The sequence below is a fragment of the Vulpes lagopus genome, chromosome 3 (assembly GCF_018345385.1).
Source record: "Vulpes lagopus strain Blue_001 chromosome 3, ASM1834538v1, whole genome shotgun sequence".
NCBI classification, from domain to species: Eukaryota; Metazoa; Chordata; class Mammalia; order Carnivora; family Canidae; genus Vulpes; species Vulpes lagopus.
The window spans coordinates 84,782,521-84,807,220 of NC_054826.1; the positions used below are offsets into that span (position 1 = coordinate 84,782,521).

The window sequence follows — 24,700 nt, forward strand, 5'->3', positions numbered from 1 at the left end:
CCACTAATCAGAGGGTTGGATTCCAGACCTAGGGCATTGTCCCCCAATGTCAAGGCTGCCAGGCTCACCAGATTCTTATATTCCATTCAAGGGGTTGCTCATCTTTCTAGCCAAACACCCATGTGCATGCCACTCTTTCACTGAGGGAACTTATTTCTAGCACTTCCTACATTTGCTAGTGAGCCCTCTGCTGCAGATTTAAGTGGCTCACCTTGAAGCACTTGACATTCTTACACTAGTTGCCCCTGCTATATGGACTCTTCACTGAGTTAGGAATCAACTAACTAATCCTTGGTAGTGGCCTGAAATTTAGTCACAAACATATAAGCTGTCTATGTGTAAGTGTTAAAAATGAAATTATAATTAAAGAAGTTCACTGAGAAGCAGCATATGCATGTTTGAGTCAGTTAAGTTCCAGTGTTTCAGTGTCACTGGCTCATGTTGATGAGTCTCACTGATTCTCAGCTATAGAAGTAGGAATGGACCTGCCACCCAGTGGAATGGCCACTACCAAAATAAATATGTAAATAAACCACAGGAATACGAATTGGCAAAAATGTGGGGAAAGTGCAGCCCTTGTGTGCTGTTGGTAGGAATGTAAAATGGTACAGCTGTTGTGGCAAAAAATATGGAGATTCTTCAAAAAAATCAAACATAGAAGTACCCTATGATCCAGCAATTCCATTTCTGAGTATATATACTCAAAGATCTGAAAGCAGGGTCTCAAACAGGTATTTGTACACCGATACTCATAGCAGCATTATTCACAATAGCCAAAAAATTGAAGCCACCCAGGCATCCGCAGACAGGCAAATGAAGGAAAAAAAATGGTAGTGCATGCACACCATGGAATGTTATTCCCGCCTAAGAAGGAAAAGTTCTGACCTAGGCTACAACACGCTTGGATGAGCCTTGAGGACGTTACGCTCAGTGAAATAAGCCAGTCACAGAAGGACAGGGACTGTGTAATACCACTCTATGAAGTACATAGAGTAGTCAAATTAATACACAGAAAGTAAAATGGCAGTGGCCAGGGGCTGATGGGGGCCACACAAGAGATTAGGAAACTATTGTTTATTGGGGACAGAGTTTCAGTTTGGCAAGTTGAGAAGAACTCTGGAGATGGATGGTGGTGATGGCACCACTATGTGAATGTACTTAATACCATTGAACAATATGCTCAAAAATGGGGTAAAACCACAAATTTTAGCACAATTAAACATAATTTTTATTTAAAAAAATCTTTTTAAGATTTTATTTATTTATTTATGAGAGATACACAGAGAGGCAGAAACATAGGCAGAGGGAAAAGCAGGCTCCCTACAGAGAGCCCGATACAGTACTCAATCCCAGGACCTGAGCCAAAGGCAGATGCTCAACCACTGAGGCCATCCAAACATCCTAAACATAATTTTTTAAAAGGCAAAAATGAAAGCATCAATCTCAACAGAGTTGCTGGAAGAAATGAGACTGTGTTTGTGGAGTATCTACACCAAGAAAGCCTGGGCTCATTACAGTTAGTTCTTTATTATTAGTGTGATACACAGCACTGACTTTAGCTTCCCTTTAACGTTGTGTGTTTTTAGGGTGCCTGGGTGGTTCAGTCAGACACTGGTGAAGCGTCTGCCTTCGGCTCAGGTCATGATCCCCGAGTTCCTGGATCAAGCCCCACATGGGGCTTCCTGTTCAGGGGGGAGGCTGCTTCTCCCTTTCCCTCTGCCTCTCCCCCAGCTCATGCTCTCTCTTGCCCACTCTCTCTCTCAAATAAATAAAATCTTAAAAAAAAAAATAGATCTGTGTGTTCTTAAGGTGAAGTAGAGCATGGCCTTGTGAATTCTCCTCTGCTGCTGGGAGTCTCTGCATTGGATCAGGTGGAAGAAAGGGACACTACCCCTGACATTACATGGGGACCCCAGGGCTGGGTACATCCACCCCTGCTCCCTCGCTTCACCTGGTCCTCTGGTTTGTGAACTCTGGATGCCTTCTCCTGGCCTATTTCCCAGCCCCCACAAGTCAGAATGAATGGCCATACCAGAGCAGGTCCTTCCGTCCCCTCGGAAGCCAATGGAACACTCGCAGGTGAACTGAACCCCGGGGCCAGGACGACAGGCCGCGTTGGTGTCACACCCATGAGTGCCGATGTAGCAAGGATTCTGAAGGGCATCAGGGGAGCCATCTGCAAAGGAGAGATATTGAGGCAAGTGAGTAATTCAGAAATGCCGGCAGAGAAAGGAAGGTCCAGCTAATGACCCAGAGAATGGCCAAGGGTTCCTGGAACAAGAAACCAGCCTGCTCCCGCGTCACCATGGGGCAGGATAGGTGAACTAACCCTCCAGATCCATGCCTGTTTTTGTAAATAAAGTCTTACCTGAAACCAGCCACATCCATTCACCTGCATATAGTCTGTGGCTACTTTTGTGCTATGGTGGCAGAACTGAGATCTTGTGACAGACACCCTATAGCTGGCAAAGCCTAGAGTGTTTGCTGCCTGGCCTTTTAAGAAAGAACGTACCACCCCCAACGCCTAGAGCTCCAGTTGTCCAAGGAGGGAGAAAGACACCTGCCCTGCTCCTGCTTTATGGAGCTAGGCAAGGACAAACTTGGTCAGCTGGGGAAGTGCCCTGGGTATGAAGGGAACACCAAAACAACTAAGAAAGAGAAAGACCTTACTGCCAGACCCCAGATATACAGAGCCCCCAGGGCTCGAAGAGCTGCCATTCCTACCCCTCACGGGACCAATGGAGTTGCTTAGTGCATAGCGCAGGATCTTCTCCTCCTGGTTGTATAGCACAAACACGCTGTCCACAGAGAGCTGCTGGGTGCTGGGCAGGACCGGCCGGGAGGTGTCGTGGGCACACTCCTGGAAGGTGATGGTCTGGCGCCACTGGTAGGTGTAGATGTTGGAAGAGGCAGCACCACCTTGCTCAGGCTCTGTCACGGTGTACTCCCGGGTGGAGGAGGACGTGATCACTGGGGTGCGGTGGCAGAGAGAAAGCAGACAAGGTAGGGAGACAAATGAGGCAAAAAATAGTCTTAGTTGAGGGCTTTAAAACCATCGGCGGTATTCCCTGTCCAGATGAGAGACTGGATGGAATGGGTTACATAAGACCATTTATTTCAGCATTGGGGCTCACTGTGTTACCTAGATTTTCCATATTATTACGGTATTGTTCATATTAGTCATATTTACTGCTTCCTCTTATCAAGAGTTCTTTGTAAGTTGTAAAGCCACCCAGAAGCAACCCAGAGATAAGAGGTCTGCTGAAAGAGCACACACTTGAAAGCAGATACACCTGAACTTACACTTTGCACCACCACTCACAAGGTGGACAATCACAGGTCAGTTACAACTTCTTCAGCCTCCGTTTCTCTTACACTGTGGTTTGGGGTGAGGATGACATAATGTATGTAACATTTCCGGACCCATGCAGGATAGTACTATTAAGATAAACTACCACGTATGGAGCACTGACCACGTGACTAGCAGAGAGCTTTATATAGGTTATCTCACTTGGGATTCAATAAATAGTGGCTGCTATGCATAACCCTAGATGAAACAGTTCTCTAATACAAAGAGAGAGAGACACTAAATGGGTTTCAATATCAATTTCTGAAAAATTACTAAAATGCTGTGAGCATACCTTCACAGAGAACAAGACAGCCTTCCCTGCTCAGGAGAGAGCCTGCTTTTGACCCATACTATGAAACTTTCAACTTCCGATTAAAAAAAGAAGAAGAAGTATAAAAGGTCCTTTATATTTGTGTGCTCTGCTGTAGTTCACAACAAAAGCCAGAAGATAAATAAAATTAGTATAAGCTGCCTCCTGTCCAGCTCCCACATGCTACGCTGCCAGAAACACCATCTGGTCACAGGCTGACTGCAGACTGGGGTCCTGCTGCTCATTCCACCTCCTATTCACCAACCCTCAGCATCCCCAGGAGAGCTCAATCAAGTCACAAAACCTTGGTAATTAGTACAACCTTTCTGTATGGCAATTTAATAAGAGCCTTTAAAAAGTTCCTATTGTTTGGCTCAGCAATTCTATTTCTAGGAATTGAATCTTAGAAAAGAATCAGAAATTTAGTCCAGACTTTTGATGATGGCCTTTTGACTGATTATGAGATGGGAAAATTGGAAATAACTTAAGCTTTAGAAAACAGAATGGCTTAAATTAACAGCTGTATAATAGTGTGGTATAATTGCAATTTCATTTAAATAAAATTGCTCTACCCAACTGTAGAACACGTAATAATATGGCATCAGTGTGAAATTTCTTGACTGTGATCATTGCACTGTGGTCACATAAGAGAATACAAAATGGGTGACTTATTTAGGGAGAAAGTCAGAAGAATAATATTTCGGTGGAGGATTATAATGACTATAACTTACTCTCAAAAAAATGTATCATTTGGTTGATATATATACATATATATACATATATATATACACATAAGATATGTATATATCTTATATGTATAAGATATATATGTATATATATATACACATAAGAATGGCCAAGTAAATATGGAAAAATGTTAACAATTGGTGAAGCTGGGTAAATGGTCGATAGAACCTGTGCTACTTTCAACTTTTGTGTAAGTTTGAAATTTTATATATAAATGAGGGACAGGCTGAAAGGAAATAATTTAAATCTAATAATAACTTTGCCCCAGTTTTACCACTACGCTTTTTTTTTTTTGCACTAATTTCCTACTAGTGTGTACTATGTCTGTAATTAGGGGAAAAGGTGACTTTAATAACCTAGCACCCAGATACTTCCCACTAGGAAGCCCAGGGGATGGCCCAGCCCCAGGGCTCCTGCAGCAGTGGGTAGGTCTGGAGCCAGTGGGGAGCTGGAGCTGTGCTCGTACCCCTCCCACTCCCCCACTTCCACCCCTCTCATCTCACCCCCCCACTCCACATGGCAATGGTGGCTCACCCCCACGAGAGTAGTGGTAGAGCTCTGTGTAGGGCTCGATGTGCACAGAAGAGCCAAATGGGATGTGCGGCACGTGGCCCTCCAGCTCCGTGTTGATGGTCAGGTGTCCATGTTCGTCGATGCCACTGAACTGCTGCTTGATGACCAGCTTGCCCGGATACCCCACAAAGGTCACCTCGGCCTGGCGGGTGAACTCACCTCCTGGAAAGCAACGTGAGTCATTTTGCCACCTGGGAAGGAGTAAAAATGACTCCTAGGCTCAGGGGTTGCTCATGATGGAGGCTCACACCTCCTCTACAGTTCGGTTGGCAGAAATGGAGCCCGTGATGCTGGGGACAGGGCTGGAACATCCCTGTGGCCCAACTGAGTCATGCACAGAGGAGGGAAGCTGCTTCCCAGCCCCACACCTGCATTGGAGATGGGCTGGCTCAGGACTAGAGCTGGACAAAGCAAAGGACCAGAGTTGGTCTCCCAGCTGTGCTAGGTACTAATGGAGCAAATCTGAACAAGTTACCTAATGTCCCGAGCCTCCATTTCTTAAGGATAAAAGAGTGATACATGCTACCTGCTGGAAACTAGATGAGCTAAACTATGTTTAGAAGTGCTCTGCCAAATGTCAAGCTTTCCAAGATGTTAATTATGGTGATAACTATTGTAACACTTCAGTGTGCCAGTCAGGATGGGTGAGTTGCTCAGGGCAAACCATTGCCAATACCAGAAACCACCTGGGGAGTACTTACTATGGGTGTTGGCTCAGGAACTCCCCTTGGTCTGTGCCAGGCTGCAGCCCCAAAGAGGCAGCAAAAATACTTCTCCTTCCAGCTTCTTTTCCTTTCCACATATGCATACTCCCATTACAGCTGGGGTGCTGGCACACTATGGATTCAGGGCTAACTCTGGCCACTCAGGCCCACAGCCCTTGAGCCAAGAATGCTCTTTACATTTTTAAATGGTTTATTAAAAAGTCAGAAGAATAATATTTCATATTACATGTTATCATATATATTTCACATATATACTATGTGAAAATTACATGAAATTTACATTTTAGTGCCCATTAATAAAGTTTCATTAGGACACAGCTACACTTGCTCATATGACATATTATTTATGATTGCTTTTGCTCTGTGATCACTTAACAGAGTTGAGCAGTTACAACAGAGGTCATATCGCCTAGAATATTTAGGCAAAGCAAATGTTTACTATCTGCCCATTTGCAGAAAGTGTGACAACTCCTGCTTTATAGTACCCAAGTCCCAGGCGGATGTCCAAGTGCTAATCCACGTCCTGGGACATTTAAGGACCACGGTAGTAAAAGAGATTTACTGTGGTAGGAAATTTGTAAAGACTCCCTCAACCCTGCTGAAGTTGATGTTGTTACAAAATACCACCAGTTTAAATGAATCCACAGAGAGAGCAACACCAATTTGAAAACCTGTGCAGGGATGGAGTAGCGTCTGTGGGTCTGACTGCAAATCTCGGCTGTCAGGAAAGAGCATGTTTGCATGAGAACGTGAACCTGGTTATAATACTCAGGATATATATGCCTGAAGGATAGAGAAAAAATATTAGGCCATACAGTTGATATCTCATGGGTAGGTCCACCCTTTTTCAAATATGTATCCTCTTCTTTCTTAAATGGCCACATTGCAGGCAACTATGTATTTAATGTCCCATGACTTTTGGAGGGTTACCATGGCAAAGCCTAGAGACCCTGGTACACGGCCTTTTCACAATAAAGCCATGGTTGAGGCTCCAGCAAGGTGAAGAGGTGGGGGAGAAAACAGATCTAGGTAGTCAGAAGCTGCAGATGGGTACCAGTGACCCAGAACAACAGGCTCCAAATCCTGGAAGTGGCTAGAGAGGAAGGACACAGTCTCTTAAACCCAAACTATTCCAGGAAAAGGCCTCCAGCATGCACTGGGAAGCTGGCCTCAGCAGAACATGGGAGAGGCCATGACCACACTACAGAAATGTCCCCCCAACCATCTGCCCCCGGGTCTGCTAAAGACTGCACTGTCCCTGATAGGGCACAGCCTCTGGGAAAATTAGGTTTTCTAAGACTCAGGAGGATTATGTTTATCAGGCTTAATTCACTAGCTAGAAACAGCAGATTCCTTTTCTCCAAGCAGATGCTAAAGAAATGTCAAATATCAGATCAGATTGGCTGGGAATTTGAGGCAGGCTTGATAACAAAAGGAGGGAGACTGTCACAGCCCCACACTTTGGGGTTTGACGATGTATGAGATGACATCATTTGCTCTGCTGGAGACTTCTAACTCACCATGAAATCACTCCCTGATCAAAATCCATTCTAGATAGCCTTCATGAGTACACGTTCATGAAAAAAAAGTATTGACCATTTTACCTCAACATCTTAGGTCTAGAGCCACAAAATGCTCATCAGTAAGTGTCTGCAAACCTAGAGTTTCCTTACTATTAACCCCCAGGCCTCCCAGGCACACCTGTGGGGTCCACTGATTTTACTGTTGAAGATAAATTACCTGTTATACTGAACCCATTCTTGAATGCATCCTGTTCCACTGCAAACATCCATCCAATGATGCCTCCGATGGGGGCCAGAGGAAGCAGAGAATAGCCCACAGTCTCGGGAATGGTGCTGATGGCTGTGTAGGAGCGCCCGTGGTTCATTACCACGTAAGAGTGGAGGTCGGTGTTCTCAAAGACGATCGGAACTGGGCTGTTCCCCACAAAGATCCTTCCTTTCACCTTGCCATTAACTCGCTGGGGGGAACCTGAGCAAGAAACGAAGAAGCCAGCTTTTTTTTTTTTTTTAAGATCTTATTTATTTATTCATGAGAGACACAAAGAGAGAGAGGCAGAGACATAGGCAGAGGGAGAAGCAGGCTCCCTGCGGGGAGCCCAACGCAGGACTCGATCCTAGGACCCCGGGATCATGCCCTGAGCCAAAGGCAGACACTCAACCACTGAGCCATCCCGGTGCCCCAGAAGCCAGCCTTTTAAAAAAGAGTAACATGCCTGGTGGGACCTGTACTCTAAAGCAAAGAGATAGAAAGGCATTGGGGTAAAGGGCTTTGGGATCATTGAGAGCAGTTGCCAGGACAGTAGTCACAACTGTCTGTGAGCATTGGAAATTCCAACATCCTTCCTCTATCCCATGCTGATCCATAACGGACAGCACGGAAGTAGCTCCAAGGGGAGTCACTGTGTGATGAAGGAGCTTCAGGGTCAAATTAAATCATCTTAGGAGAACGGTGTCAAGAGTGATCTTGATCACTCTTAGGTGTATAAGAGACAGAATTCGTAATTTCACTGGTTAGTCCTGGGAATCTGGGACATTTGGCAGCCTGATCTATCACACACCTTAATACACAGCTCTGGCTCAAATATGGTTCTATCACTGAGAGTGAGGACCGTCTGGGTCCCGGAGCTTCATTCAACCCAAGCTCCAACAGATGTGGGCACTGCAGATGTCACAGGACACACAGACATGGCCTCTGGCCAAGGATCGGCTCATGGACTGGGGTGTGTTTGTGGTTGACTGTTGCATTCAGAAAACTGGGAAAGATGTGAAACCTACTGTGGAAATGTAAAAGCCTTCTTCACAAGTTACCAAAGAGTATATATAGAATAGTTTTTGTTTTAAAAACACACTAATAATAAATGTTAGCATATACCTCGGGGAAAATACAAGAAGAGATATACACAAAACTGCTAACAGGGGTCAACTCAGGGCAATAGGGTAAACTTTCATTTTTCTGTAATACGTGCCTCTATGCTTTGTGAGTATTTATAACTTGCATACATTACTGTTTAATCAGACAAATGTAAGATCTAAAGAAATTAAGTCATTTTTGCATTCAAATAAGAAAACTGAAGGTTACCACATGACCCAGAAATTCCAACTCCTAGGTGTCTTCCCAAGAGAGCAGGAAACATATGTCTATACAAAAACTTGTACACAAATGCTCTTAGTAGCATTATTCATAACGGCCAGGATATCCGCTGCTTGGTATAACCACGCAACAGAATACATAGCTAGAAAAAAAAGGAATAAAGTCCTGGTATGTGCCAAAACAGGGATAAGCCTTGAAAACACCAAGTGAAGTGAAAGAAGTCAGACGCAGAAGGTCACATATCATATGATTCCGTGGAATGAAATGGAAATATTTTGGAAGAGGATAAGCCATAATGGCAGGAAGTAGATGAGCTGTGGAGAGGGGTTAGTGGATACAGTGTTTCTTTCTGGACTGATAAAAATGTTCTACAGCTAGACAGAGGTGACAGCTGCACAACTTAGTGAGACTAAAATCCAGCAAACCATGTACTCTATTTTTAAAAAATATTTTTTTATTTATTTGAGAGAGACAGAGATAGCAAGAGAGCAGGAGCGGGGAGAGGAGAGAGAAGCAGGCTCCCCAGTGAGCAGAGAGCCCAATACAAGGCTCAATCCCAGGACCCTGGGATCATGACCTGAGCTGAAGGCAGACCCTTCACTGACCAAACCCCCCAGGTGCCCCAAACTGTGTCCTTTAACAAGGACGTTAATTATATCTTTAAAAAAACTGAAGGAAGAGGTAAATAAATCACTTTGGACTGTTCAGGTTTGATGCAGAATTAAATTCGATCAGTTATTGATTGCACATACTTTGTTTCTCTTCATAGATTACCAGGGACAGGACTTTCAGATCCACCCAGCTCCTTCACCTGGCCTCAGCGGTTTTCTGCACCCAGAAAGTTCTCAGTAAAGTCTGTTGAATAACACTGGACACAGGGGCTTGCACCTGAGCCTCATTGCTCATGATCAGAAAACCCTCTGCTATGTTCACTATGCCCAAGCTGTTAAACAGGGTCACTGACAAGCCAAGACATACTTGACACAGACAGTGTTTCAGCACACAAATTGTGTCATTACATTGGGGAATGCTATGAAGTTGGAAGACTAATATCGAAAAAATGCATCCCCCAAACAATTACAGAAACAAGCAAGAAAGCCAAGTGAAGGAAACCAAACAAATTTTTTCCACCAAACCTTGAGCCAGAAAAATGTTTCAAAAGTAGCAAGAATCCAACAAATATGTAAACCACAGAAGTATTATGGGGCGGGTATATAATGTCAAAATATGCAGCTGAACAGTTTGTTACATCTGAGCTTGTCACCAAACACAAACTGCTCAGCATTTCCAGCTCTGATACTTGGCATGGAAAGAGGGAAGGAGAGGTTGCTCTTTAAGAATAAGCTTTCATTGTAAATTCTGGAAGTTTCTCTCCGGGTGAGAGATGTACAAAAGCCAAGCCAAAAACAAGAAACAGAGGCATACCATACTACCTGGGGTGGTGGGATTTAAAAGAAAACAGAAAACACACTTACAGAAGTTCAAAACATTTCCCCAAATTAACATGAAAGGTATACATAATTTTCTTTCATCAGATGGTATTTAACAGAACTCCCTTTATCTCATTGCGATCTAGAAGGAAACGTTTTTTTTGTTTGTTTGTTTTTTTTTAGCAAATTAAAATAACTGATTTCACTACAGCTATGGCCAGGGATGTGAAAAACAGAAACTGTTCCTCCAACTGAGTTTCAATTAGTTAAATTTTGCAAAGCAGTTGAGATTCTTCAGCACGAAGAAAATGACCAATGAGTGACAAGTGAGGTGATGTAGCACCTAAAAGGACCAATGTTCAGTATGGTAGGGTTTTTGTGGCTTTTGTTTTAATTTTAGTCTATGCCCCCAGGCTCCCAGAGGTCTTACTCTCTGAGTAAACTATTCTCTTACCCCCCTAGACTTCCACCGAGAAGACTGTTCTGCTCATCTGAGAGCATCAAGACTGGTTGGTCCTCTTGGGGGTAGAGCTTAGAACTGATACTGACCCACAGCTGAATCCATTTTGGAGTCAGCCCCACAATGGATCTGGTGCTCCAGAATTAACTGGTGTACCCCTTACACTCCGCCATCATCATGCAGTGATTTCAGAGGCATGAACAGAGGACAGTGGGAAGGGATGGGTGATTGGAATATACTTTTCCCTACTACAAATTTTGGTCCATGCCTGCCCACCATGGCCCTGCTAGAGTTCAACAACCATTAGGACAGTCAGGCCTGTGATCAATGCCACATGGGAGGTTGGAAAGAAATGGAAGAAAATGAGAGGCATTAACAATGCCTGGCTGGTCCAGGCTACATTATTTAAACACTTCAGCCTTTGTCCCATGTTAGGGGCCGTTGTGAAGATGGGCTCCCAAGGCATCAAGATGGAGAAAAACATAGCACAGGAAAGAAAGAGGCCTCACTTTATTAGAAAAGTGGGCATTCCCTGAGAAAAGCCCTTTAGAAAAAAAAAAAAAAAAAAAAAAAAGCCCTTTAGAGAAGATGAGAAAAATGGGAATGAGATATTAAATATCATTTTAGATCTAGTATCTACTAAAAACACTACCCACCTTTAGAGATGTAGCCAACATTTCAAAACAAACACCATAACAAAAATTTCACTCCCTCCTTCTCCCCACACAAATGGGACACATCAAAGCCAAATACCTCATTCTTTTCTTTTTTGAGAGAGAACAAGAGCGAGCAAGAGAGAGAGAACAAGCAGAGGGAGAAGGAGACAGAGAATCTCAAGCAGGCTCCATGCCCAACGTGGAGCCTGAGACCAAGCTCGATCACACAACCCTGAAATCATGACCTGAGCCAAAACCAAGAGCGGGACTCTTAACTGACTGAGCCACCCAGGCGATCCCAAAGCCAAATACCTTCTGCAACACATTGCCGGCCATTCCCAGTATAGCCCGCGACACAGCTGCAGCAGAACCCCGTGGCAAAGTCCCTGCATTCGGCATGCACAGAGCACTGGTGTCTGTTGTTGGCACACGTCTGGCGGGAGTCCGTGTTGTAGCTGAACACTGTTCAGAGAAAACACAGCACACCTGTAAGCACCCTGCATGGCAGTGGACCAGGCTTTATTATACTGTGTGCACTTGAGCCTCGCAGGAATTCCCACCTGCTCTAGTAATGCTGACTACTTGTAGCTACTTAAGTCATATAGTGGCTCCTGTACTCAAACCACCAAGGCAAATGGATCTAAAAGGAGCTTGAGAAATCACAGGAGTGAGTTATTTAAAAATGCTATAATCCAATGTACTGGATCACTGAATCAATATTATCACTGTATCCCTACTAGGTTACTGCCACCCAACATCAATCTTAACATGGTGTCCATGTAATATAGTCAGATCAGCTTCACATTTTGGGACATATCTTTGATTTTTTTTTTTTTTTTTTACTATCTTATTGTGGTAAAAAAAAAAAAAATATATATATATATATATATATATATATATATATATTATAAAATTTGTCATTTTAATGACCTGAAAGTATTTTTAAAACTTCCCCATTCTTCTCCCAGGGGAAAACTCTGAAGCTCTTATACTGAAAAGATGACTAGAAATAATTCCTTAGTCATACTTGGTCTAAAGGTCTTTGACTCAAACAAAAAGAATTTCTATTTCAAATTCCTACTTCCCAGCTTCATTTTGTTAGAATTATGAACTGGCTCATTAAAGTTAATAATCCACAGCAAATTAATTTGGAATCAGGTTCAAAAGCACATGCGGAGACATTTTAGAGGGGATAATGATCCAATTTGTGATTGACTGTGACAAGGGCAGATAAAAGTAAAGTTTAACGTCAGGTCAATTTGATTAGTCTACAAGCTCAGAAGGGAATTTCCGGTGTGTAAAGGTGGCGTTTGGAGCTCGGAACACTAGGACCTTGAGCTGAACACACAAAACGTGACTGGTTGCTTCAGCTCCAGCTGCGGGCCTGGCTTCCAGTGGGTCCCTTACTGCCTGCGTATCTGTGAGTGACTTTTCAAATAACACCAGGAATATACTGCTGACTATAGAAAACTGACCTTTCTACTAAAAACAGGGAAATAAAACCATGGGATGGAGGGACAGAAAAAATATGTTTTAGGCACATTTGGAGTTCAAATTGAGGCTTTTTACCAGTACCAGGTAATATACCACCCCGAGTTGCTGGTGCTAGCTATGATCTCATTTCAAAGTGATGGCTTCACGGATGAGAAATTCACAGACACCTAGACAGGGGAAGAGCAGGATAAGACTCCAGACTCAACATCTGTGAGTAAACATAACCCCACATGTCTGGGGGACACCAGTCTGGAAGCAGCTGTAAGAGCAGAGTGCCATGTGCTAAGAGATGTTAGCATTGCCCCAGGAAATCCAGGGTGTATGGAGACTGACACTGGGCTCTATCTCACAACCCTGAAATGAGACATGAACCCATGTTCTCATCATGCCATAAAGGGTAACTTCTCTATTTCTGTGCCTTAGAAGTAAGTAAGCACATTCCCCCTGGGCCACCAGATCTTGTCCAGGTTTGGGGATACTCCAAAAAGAACAAACATTTATAACGACTGCTATGAAACAAATCAGAAAATGTAAGGAGAAATAAAAATTGAGTGAATAATGTGCAATGGAGTCGATTTTTCTGGGGGCCTTATAAATTCATAGAAGCAGGAAAGAGTCACAGTAAATATCATTTAAAGGCTTAGACTATCTCATGTAAATGAATGTTAACAGATTATATGTCAACCTGCTGAGTAAAACATAATTAACACAGTTTAATTTGAATATCTTTTATAAGACAAATCAAAGCATGCAAGAGCTCAAGGTTTTCCTTCAAAATAGAGCAAAAACCCGACAGAATATGGTTGGCTAGAAAAGATTGTATTTTAAAATTATCTTTAAAAGGGGGATCTATTTGTTTTGTATTTTGAAATCTTTAAACCCAGATTGTTTTGTATTTTGAAACCAACCCTGAAGCTGACAGGACTGGGGAGGAAAAATAATCAACCATCTTCATGCCAAAACCAAGAGGAAATAGACGTCAAAGATAAACTGCGTAAATAGCCCAAGAACCTTCCAAAATGTTTTTTCAGGTGTGTGAATATATTTCTGATCCCAGAAGTCACAAATAAGAAAATCTGACTTTCAAAATACTTCCAAAGCCCTCTTCTCTTTCAAACAGACAAAAGGAGTCAGAGGAAACTTGAAAGAGCACCCCCTCTGCTGTTCCTGTGACCACAACCCTAATCCCCAAAGATCCCTTGGAGTCTCTGAAGCCACCAGGCCCATCCAGCAAAGTTCTACAGCTGCGATGGCCACCCCTACTTCCCCAGGTCTCAACCTTCCAAACGGCCATATAAGGCACACAACTGACCCCCTCCTGTCCTGGGACATGCCAGCTATAACGTAAATGGCCGTACCGACTCCTGTCTCCTCAACCTCGTCCACATCTATGACCTGTGCATGCTGCTGGGGAAATGTCTCTGCTGGTGGCTGGAAAGACCTGGTCCTCTCCGTGGGAGGTCCGGGGTGTCTCTCAGTGGGCAAGCGGCGGGGGGAGAGGACACGGGGTGCGCTGTAGGTGCCAGGGTCTCCCCTCCTCGGATCCTCATAGGGGAAGGGTGTCGTGCTCACGTCCCCCAGGCCCAGATGGGTCACCGATTCATAGTCTTCATCATCATACTCTGCTCCGTCATCCAGTCCAAGGCTCACGTCAGAGGGCACCACGCCGCTGGCTGTGGCTGGACTCCCGATCTCGAACACCCAGACACCCTGCTGCCCAGAGTTGCTGCTCCTAGAGGAAGGACAGGCTTCTTAGAAACAGGCCAGCAACCCACAAACTTCCCCCACTAACAAAGCAGGAGGAGCCCTTAGAATCTGCATGTCAGCCTGGAACACACTGCCTACTTTGTCTGAGTCTTTGGTTCTGGCATAAAGCTCCTAAAATCCTACTAATCTCTGCAGTGTCTCTTGTATGCTGATGAGATGAGCAGTGGCTGGGACCCCAGAGATCTTCAGGATGAGGGCGGGACAGCAAAAAGACCCAGGCATGATTAGAGGGTTGGAGCTTTCAGCTCCACACCCTGACTTCGAGAGAGGGGAGAGGAGTTGGAGACTGAGTGAATCACCAATGGCCAAGGAGTTCATCAATCATGCTCATGTAATAAAAACCCCTAAACAATGAGGGTGGGAAAGCTTTGAGGTTGGTGAATATAGGACATGCAGAGCTGGCATGGAAGCCTCAAGTCCCCTCTGCCTCTGATACCTTGCTATATGCATTTCTTCTACTTGGCTGCTCCTGACTTGTATCCTTTAAAATAAACTGGTGATAGTAAGAAAAGTGCTTTCCTGAGTTTTGTGAGCCATTTCTAGCAAAATTATAGAACTTGGCAAGGAGTCACAGAAACCCCTAATTTATAGCCGGCTGATCAGAAGTAGAGGTGGCAATGTGGAGCTTCCCCATAGCTTACATCTGAGGTGGGTGCAGTCTTGTGGGATCAAACCCTTAACCTGTGGGGCCTCTGTTCACCCTGGGCTGTCCGTGTCAGAACCGAGCTGAACTGTAGAATGCCAAATGGATGTTCAGAAAGTTAGGGAATTGGTTGGTGTAGGAAAAAAAAAAATGCCATCTATTTGGTGTCAGAAGTGTTGTGAGTGAACACAGTACAGACTTGGATTATCGGAAATGTCAACTCTAGCAGCTGTGGGATCTTGGACGAGTCTCAGTTTACCTTTTCCATCCCAAGGGTATGGTGAAATGTAAATGAGATTCAGGATGTAAAAGACTTGTATAATTTTTTAAAAAGTACAATACAATGACCCTAATCTCTTCTTCCTTCTCCACCATGTTTACTGCTCTTATGCATCTGTGATTGGAAGTGCTCCTATCAGAAACTATGTAAAATGACCAGCTTATACAATGGAAAGAAGGAACAGACATTACTCAGTGGAGGATACTGAGCAAAACATTGGGGTGGGACAGGGGAGAAGGAATCAAGAAAGGGGGATAAGGGGGATAAGAAGGATAAGGAATCAAGAAAGCCCTGTAGAAACAGGGTATGTATTCCATCTGTTGGTCCCAGGACTCCAAGAGAGGCAGTGGTGTGCAGGAGCTTGCTAGCACCAGCTCATGAGAGCCAGCTGCTAAATTTTAATAATTTTGCAAGCCAGTTCTTAAACAGACCCATTGTAAAAAAAACTAAATCCTATAAACTTACAATTAAACAAATTATATTAAAAACAAAGGCGTTAAGTACTTGAAACTCATCATGTTGAATTATTTAACTATTATCGATGTTCTGGAAGTTATTTAAGTCTACTGCATCCGTAGGGTAAGAAGAATGGTTTTCTTCTCAACTCCATATTGAGCAACATGACAAGGGTAGCTGGAAACTGGCCATGAGTTTCACACCACAGAAACAGGCGAACACAATAAATGAGGGCTTTTGCCACCCACACAATGCCAGTTGCTACTCACACCGTTAAGTCAAGGGCAAGGGATTTTTAGATTCAATTGGGTAATATGAAATTGGGAGGGTGGTGTTCTTTCTTCACTTTTCAAGGCACAATGAGAGAGAAAAGGTTTTAGTTTTAGAAAAAAAGCAGTCTGAGTTTCCCCTGCTTTTGCCAAATTCTACAAAATAGCCCAAAAGAGCATTAATTCTGTTGTGAGAGTTTCTATTCTCATCCACGTGGCGGGGCAGGGGGTGTGAAGGGGGAGACGTTCTTTTCACAGCTGTGGGTTTATAGCAGGAGATAGGGTTTGAAGAGCGTTTATTTGTAACTTTATGCTTGTAGAGGAGATGGTAGCAACCATTTCAAATGCGCATGCTATCAAAAAAAAATGGGATACCTGTTCATTGAAAGAGTGTATTACTTTGAATTCATCAAGGAAAAGGCACTACATGATATAAAAAACTGTATAAAAAATTTAAATCTGTGGGAACGTTTTCAGGACATGTTCTCTAGTGCCCATTACTGATACATAATAATATATACAATCCTTAATAAAATAATAAAAACCATCATCTTAATAATAAAATGATCATCAAGGGAGAATCTACTGAAGAACAAGGAAAGCATACTTGGCCAAATTTCCAATTGATTCTCTGTCGTTAGCAAATATATTGTATGCTCCTTCGCTCTTCCAGAATAATCCCTGGATGCCTTGACTGAATGCGACCACAGCAGGAACTTGATTCTCGTCCTTCTTGGAGAATGTCGTATAGAACTGCAGGCCATCTTCAGGATAGAGAAAAATGGCATAGGAGCTGTAATCGGAGGAGGCCAGAACAGCCTGGAATGTGTTTCTCTGCGAAGATGAGTTGAGACTCAGTTACTCAGGAATATATCACTAGACCTTAAATCGTCCTATTCACCAGACTATCTAGACAAAGTTCTGAGATAGCAGTACTCTCACCTTATTCTAGAAGTATTTTTGTAGCAAGAGTTAGGCATTCCAGGATGGCTCCACTTAAATCTCTAAGGCTGGATCAACATGACATTTTCCAATTAATTAATGAATACCTTCTCCATGAAGCTTAGCTGAAAATTATAGAGATGGTAGCTCTACACTGGGGCCTAAATCTCATGCCACTGAGCAAATTCTTATCCTTAGAATTTGTTTCCATGGCCATTAAACATATTAACCACACTTATCATTTGTCATACATTTATCAAACCCAAGCAATGTACAATCAGAAAAAAAAAAAAAAAAAGAACATGAGCATTGGGAGAAAACAGATTTGAATCTAAATCTTCGCTCTCCTCATTATGGGTTATGGGACCTCGGGCATGTTACTTAAATTCTCTAAGCCTGGATTTCTGAACCTGCTAGATGGAAAGAAAACCACATACTTCACAGATATGTTAGGAGACCTGTGTATGATATGAAGAGCCAGGCACAGAGAAAGTATTCCCTAAATGTTGTTGGTAACTTTCCTATAAATACATGGTCTCCACACTTGAGAATTTCCAGTTTGATGGGAAATTGACATGTGAAGAAAACATTGCAAAATGGGGGGACAGATTCTATAATGGAGTTGTGTGCAAGTGCTATAGAAGCCACAGAAAGAAGTGCCCAAAGCTTAGGGGGCAGGAGCAGAGGAGGCTGTGCGAGTTTAGAGGATCAAGTACGAGTTTTACACCAGTAGTGGGGGCAGGCAGAGAGGGCAGCAAATGCAAGATCCCAGGGCCGGGCGAGATTCATGATCAGAGAATTATGAACAATTTTGATTCAGCTGTGGCAAAGGATGTGTGGAAAAGTAAGGAGAAGGGGAGATTAGTCCCAAGAGGTGGGCAAGGACTCTGTACAAGGGGTTGGGTGTTCATCACTCAAGGGGAAGGGACACACAGTTGAGAAATTTAAGGATTTTTTTGGTTGCTGTTTTTTGTTAAAGATTTTATTTATTTATTCATGAGAGACACAGTGAGAGAGAGGCAAAGGGGGAAGCAGGCTCCCTGTGGGGAGCCTCATGTGGGACTTGATTCCAGGACCCTGGGATCACGACCCGAGCCAAAGGCAGATGCTCAACCACTGAGCCACCCAGGCGTCCTGAGACATTTAAGGTTTTAAGCAGTTTTCAAGTAGAGCACTCAGTTACAAAAAGCAAAATGTGTCCTACAGGCCTATAACAGGCTTTCCCAAAGTGTGTTCTGTGGGACAAAATGTATCTTACTAGGGAGGGAAAAAAGGAGTATGGCCAAAAGATTTGGGGACTGCTAAATTTTTTTTAAAAATTAGGCAAGTTTCTTTATTGCAGGACTTTTTGGAGCGAATCACCAAGGGGGAGATAACGTTTTGCACTTCTCAAACTTATTTGGCCAGGGGAGGTCTTTTGTTCAAGGACTATCTTATAGGACTGGTGTTCTGTGGAACACACTTTAGGAACTACCGACCTAGAACATCCTCTGTTTAAATGGAGTGCTTTTGGATCTTTCAAGTTTCTCTCTACTCTGTAATACTATAAAAATCAAATAATGGTGGAGCGAAATTATTGTTTCTAAGGAGAAACAGAGGCATGTCCCAAAAAGTGACTTTAGATGTAGAGATGGCTTCCTTGACCTACTCAAGAATCTCTCTTCCTTCAAGGAAGACCAAAGTATATAAAACCAACCTATTGACAACCTTGTACTTGGAAGAGTGCTTACCTTGCCTTCCTGGTCAGGGTCCTTGCTGGGCCCCTGGTAGGGGGCCACAGATTCCCAAGTGACAACCACCACACTACTGGGCTGGAAAGAGACTTCTGGGAATCCTCTCTGGACACACTCTGCAGCCAGCTGAGTGACAGAGGGTGATAAGTCTTCCCGATAATAGACCTTCCCAAGGCCATCTGTCGTGTCCAAGTCCGCCAGAAAAGGTGCGATTACTCCAAAGGTTGGTGGGAAAACCCCAGGATAGGATTCTTTGGCTGGGGGTTCACTCATGGCAATAATGCCATTTGTGGTGACCTGTACAAGAGAAAGCATCGTTAAGAGGAGAGTGGGGAAAGAATTCTTCCTCAGGAACTCTGAGCTTCCACTCACAGAACACTGTTCAGGTACTCCCAGTCTGTCAAATACAACAGAACTGGAGAAGGACATGATCCTGAATTATAAAATTCAGCACTCCTCTCCTAGGCATGATGGCCTGGTGGAAGGAGCATGGTGCAAGAATCACAGGACCGGACTCTGACATATACCCATCAATGGGCCTTGGACATGTGTCTTGAGCTTTGAGTCCTGGGCTTCCCACATGTGCGTGCTTTGCAGCATGCAAACCTAAGCCATTATTAAAGCCTTCACTAATTTACCCAACAAATTGACTGACCATTACATACCAGGGCTGTACTAACTGCTGTGGGTCCCAAAATGAGTAGTACACAGTCTCTGCCTTCAAGGAACCCACAGTCCAGAGGGACTGACATACATGGAAGATGATACAATGAGTAATGGGTCAAGAAGTAACTGGCAGCACATGGCTGGCTCAGTCCATAGAGCATGGGACTCTTGACCTCAGGGTCATGAGTTCAAGCCCCACTTTGGGCCCAGAACCTACTTTAAAAAAATAATAAATAAACAAATTAAAAAATTGAAAGTGCATCTCTTGAGAAAAAAAGTAAATTGGAATGGGGCATTATGATATCATTAATTATTACGAATAGTTTAATGTGTCAGAATAATAGCTAACACTGAATATTTACCATGCTCCAGGCATTTTATTAACATTTAATCCTCAGAAGAACTCTATAAGACTAGATACTACTATTATTCACATTTTTCTGATGGGGCAAGTGAGGTATGTTAGATTTATCCAAAGTTACCAATGAGTGACAGCACTGGGATTCAAACCCAGGGGGCTGGACTCCAAAGTTGGCCTTCTTCATCCCTACATACAGCCTTCTTGAAATCAGTTATGCTTCCTATAAAAAGAGATCGGTGTTCTTATCCAGCTAACCACCTCACTCCTTGGGAAAAAGGGAAAGGACAAAGAGCCCCTTGATTGTTTGAGGGTACTCAGTGGTGGGGGTACTTGGGTCTCCCTCAAAGCCATGCCAAGGATGAGGCTTTGACTCCCTCTCTCTTTCTTGTTAGCGCACAATCCACCGATGACATAGAACACCACTTCAGTGCCCTTTTTACTTCGAGAATCTGTGATTTGAAAAAAAAAAAAAAAAAATCCCCATCAAATGGGAGCAACTTTGCAAATGGCACCTTGGTCTGTACTTTTAAGAGCCTGTGGATCACAAGAACACGAATGCAAAGAAAGGGACTCTTTCTTGTTCAGGAGTTGATGGGAAGGCCTATGGGTTTTCCAAGTCACTTATTTCCCTCCCTCCTCCTCCCACTGCCTTCTCCTCCACCCCCTTCAGGCCTCATTACAAAGGGGAAGGGCTAGGGAGGCTCTGGGCCTGGGAAGGGACAGGAAGGAGAGTTCTGGGAGATTACATGTAGACTTAGCAAACCCCTCCCTTTTTACCAGGCTTCATGGGCTGTTAACTGTCGAGGGGCACACTTTCTAGCACCACCTGGCACCAGCGATGCCTTTCTGGAGCGTGCTGGCAGGCTGTGGAGGAGGCAGTCAGGGAAGGAGCTCGGCCAGCTCATTTCTCACCCTCTCCTCTGGCCAGAACCATCTACACATCCCCTTGGACTGGACATCCCAGCGGGGCTTACCGTGTGGGGGCGTGGGAAACAGCTCACTTTCCCAAGCCACCAGATGCTGGCAGTTATCAGCCTCTAGTGGGAAGCGATCACACGGAGGCCACATACAAACAACTTAGTTTTTAAAAAGCTGTTTTCCAGTGAAATTCAAGTCAGTCCAACAATTCTTTTTTTTTTTTTTTTTTTTTTTTTTTTTTTAGTCCAACAATTCTGAAAACACTCCCAGTGTCTTTTATTCTTTAGAATCTGGGCACAGGACTGTTTCTATTATCACAAGGAATGCTTGGGGAATCAAATTTTTAGACAACAATAAAGAAGCACTGCAACTGCTTTGGACACAGACCACATAACCCCCATTAGTATTAGTACTGGAAAATTATTTTTCAGCCCTTTCTTCATGGCACAGTCAACTCAATTGTTAGTGATAATGAAAGATGACATCTCAGATCAATTTCATTTACAGAACACCCAGACATTTTCTTTGATTCTTAGCTTTAAACTTCTCCTCCATGAGTGTTTCTGTCTTTTTTTGTTTGTTTGTTTGTTTGTTTGTTTGAGATATACCAACTGATGGCTGACTTGAACAATACTTTCTTACGTTTGGGTGCCCATCTCACCATACAGATCTGTGGAGCATGTGATGTTCCCATTGTTTTGTTCCTTTTTCTCCATCTTCTTAAAGTTGAGCAAGTCCATAGAAGAACTGGGAGCAAAAAGGGAAAGGCCCCTAAAGTATTTAGGAAGGCAGGAGGATGGATTCGGGTACCACAACTGCTAAGGGGACTGGAGTGGGGTCCATTGAGAGATTCATGCCAGGCACCTAGTTGCTTAGAACAGGAAACTAGGGAGTTGGTCTTGATTCCTTCCCCTTTCTCACCCATGCCCCATGTATTCCACCTCTGAGGTCCCTGGCACTTTCTCCATCTCTACCACCAGCAGCACCCTCTCCCCTGCCCCATGCATTCATATGACTGGCTCACTCCCACCCTCCAGGGCACAGTGAAGTATGGCCTCTAGGAGAGCCTCCTCCATCTGTCCAGTGTCAACTCCTCTTGCTGACCCCTCTTTTTCCCTCCCCTCACTCCCTGACCCCCATTTCTGTCCATGTTTCCTGTTTGTTTCCTTCCAAGTGCAGACCATAATGTGTAATGACCTTATTTGTCTGCTGGCTCTTGCTACTTTCCCCACGAGGAGGTATGTCCCTTCAAAAGCTGTGACCATGTCCACCTTGGTCACTGCCATAGCCGCAAAGCTTACATACCACCTGACGTGTTATTCCCTTCCCTCCCGGACTTCCTCCAGAAATCAGGGTAGGGAGGTTCAGACAGAATAAGGTCCAGAAACCAAAGTTGTTTTCGAAATAGAGCCCGACTGTGTGTGAGTTCTGTTTGTATGAAGAATTGCAGCATTGTGTGTTGCCCTGGTCCTTCCCTCTAGAATGCCACACTGGTTACTAAAACAATGTAAATACAAACTGATAACTTGAATCAAGCAAGTCTCCAGATCTAACCAATGGTTAACAGGAAATACAGGGGACAGAAGAACATATTCCATGATACTATAGGGACATGATCAGCAATATCCAAAACATGGGACACTGTGAAGGACAAATAGCCAGTTTCTTCAACAAATACACTTCAAGAGAAAAGGTGGTGGGGGGGATCTGTAGATTTGAGAAGTCCTAAGAAACATATCTGCCAGATCTGGATCCAGGATCAGACTGGATCCAACTTAAGCTGAACTCAGTCCAGCATGAGGCCTTGGGTGAATAAAATTTTGTTTTAAGGCTGAACAAACACATTAACGTTAACAAGATAATCTTGAAATACAGTGGCCACAACGGAGAACTTTTAACCTAGATAAGCTTATACGCTTATGAGGTATCCTAGAAAAAAGAGTCTCAGCCAAGCATTCACCATAAAAAGTAGAGTGAAAATTATTTTTCCTGCTCTACAGCTTCTGGTGACCAGGATATGACCTGCCAGGACACCCTACTTGCTCCAGAGCATGCAGATGGGCTCCTGGGAAAACTGGCAAAAGCCAGCAAAGGGTGAGAATTCGCGCCAAAGTCAGCTCTCTCCTAGATCTCTATCTGCAGAGCCTGGTTAAGAGAGGAAGGTCAAATTTCATGTTGTCCCTTCCTTACCAAATTCAGATTGGCAGGCAAAAACATTTGTAACAATTAGGTCTTTGAATTGTGACCTGTGAATTTTACTTTTGGGTACCCATTGGTTGTTGATTCTTTCTCTCCAGGGGACAGCTACTGCTCTCTTATTTATCTGGTTTAGTGTCAGAATGGGGGGAGGTGGGCAAAATTTGGCCAGGCAGAGATGTGTGCTGCCTTCCATTTGCGGCTAGGGTCCTATCAACTATTGCCAACTCGCAGGAGAATTGTCTAAGTCTTTCTTTCTTTTGGTTATCTTTGGGAGTGGCTAGGGGATTATCTTGGGCAGGTGGTATCCTTTGCACCCTCTTTGGGGATGCCTCTTGCATCCAAGGGGTTGGATGCAATACTGCCAGGAATATTAATATTCTGCCAGCTGAAACCTGATGAGATATCTGAAAGGATTTTTTTAAGTAGCTCTATGGTCAGAAGTTGACCAAATCAGAAGTTGATATTCAGAGATGATAGGAATATGTTTTTAGGCTTTCTCACCTAAGATAAAATGAAACTATTCACCCAGAGGAAAAGAAAAACATTCTAAAGTCTTTTGTGTAAGGATTTACTAAAATATTCTGAAGACATCTAGCACTAAATCTAGAACATAAGTATCTTTTGATTTCCATCTTGGTGGAAGATCTGCTCCCTGATATAAAGAAGCAAATTGAAGATAATGCATTTAGATGGGCAGTTCAGCCCCTCAGTATCTTTAAGGCTACATCTCAATTGTTTGCAGAATTAAGAGCAACTGTCCTTATCTTACAAATCTTTGCAAAACCAGAAATACAGCTCTAGAAACAATTGAAAGTCTACCTATTTTTACCAACCCCCAAAACTCCCTTATCCATCTCAGAACACTTGCAGATATTGTGAAAGATCAGGACTTTTGAAACAGAACTGCTTTGAAGAAAATGAAGGAAACATTTAAATAGCAACTCCCCGAGACTTCTGATAACAGACAAATACACTCTAAAACTCCTAGAAAAAAAACTTGCCTTCTTTCTCTGTCCCTAGAAAATGTCAATTTTACCCTGCCTTTGAAATGTAAACATCCCAGGGGGTAAATAAAACACAGCCCACAGTCACCTGAAACTGAAAGAAAAAAGATGAGGGAGGTGGAGAATTTTCAAAATATTAACAGTTTAAAAAGCTCCCTCCCCACACATCTAGTCCACAACCTCCATAAAATCACTGTCAAGAACAAATACAAATTTTAAGTCTCTTCCACAAATATTCGAAAAAGCTTTAGCCACTTGCCATCTGAGCAGGTAAACTTTCCATCCGCCAGAAACAAACTTTAGACCCAACTGGTCTTCCATAAACTAGTGAGTTTTGCATTATCATACCTGCCTCATGGCTAAAAATTTTTTTTTAAGATTTTATTTATTTATGCATTAGAGACACACACACAGAGAGGCAGAGACATAGGCAGAGGGAGAATAGGCTCCATGCAGGAAGCCCGACCTGGGACTCGATCCCGGGACTACAGGATCATGCCCTGGGCCGAAGGCAGGCGCCAAACCACTGAACCACCCAGGGATCCCCATTGCTAAAATTTTAAAATAAAAGCAAGGCGATCTCCGTTTGCATCTGTCTACATAT

At 43.5% G+C, this 24,700-nt stretch overlaps 1 protein-coding gene across 1 annotated transcript in view; it reads right to left on the minus strand.

Annotated features, from left to right (window-relative positions):
* Window positions 1-24,700, minus strand: part of NID1 (nidogen 1) — an 83,210-nt gene that overhangs the window by 37,146 nt on the left and 21,364 nt on the right. Inside the window, exons 2-9 of the mRNA XM_041746919.1 lie at window positions 18,946-19,245; window positions 16,881-17,107; window positions 14,217-14,590; window positions 11,677-11,826; window positions 7,445-7,696; window positions 4,941-5,141; window positions 2,725-2,970; window positions 2,033-2,176 (exon numbers count right to left, since the gene is read on the minus strand). Coding sequence (XP_041602853.1) covers window positions 2,033-2,176; window positions 2,725-2,970; window positions 4,941-5,141; window positions 7,445-7,696; window positions 11,677-11,826; window positions 14,217-14,590; window positions 16,881-17,107; window positions 18,946-19,245 — 1,894 coding nt within the window. The remainder of the gene's footprint in view (window positions 1-2,032; window positions 2,177-2,724; window positions 2,971-4,940; window positions 5,142-7,444; window positions 7,697-11,676; window positions 11,827-14,216; window positions 14,591-16,880; window positions 17,108-18,945; window positions 19,246-24,700) is intronic.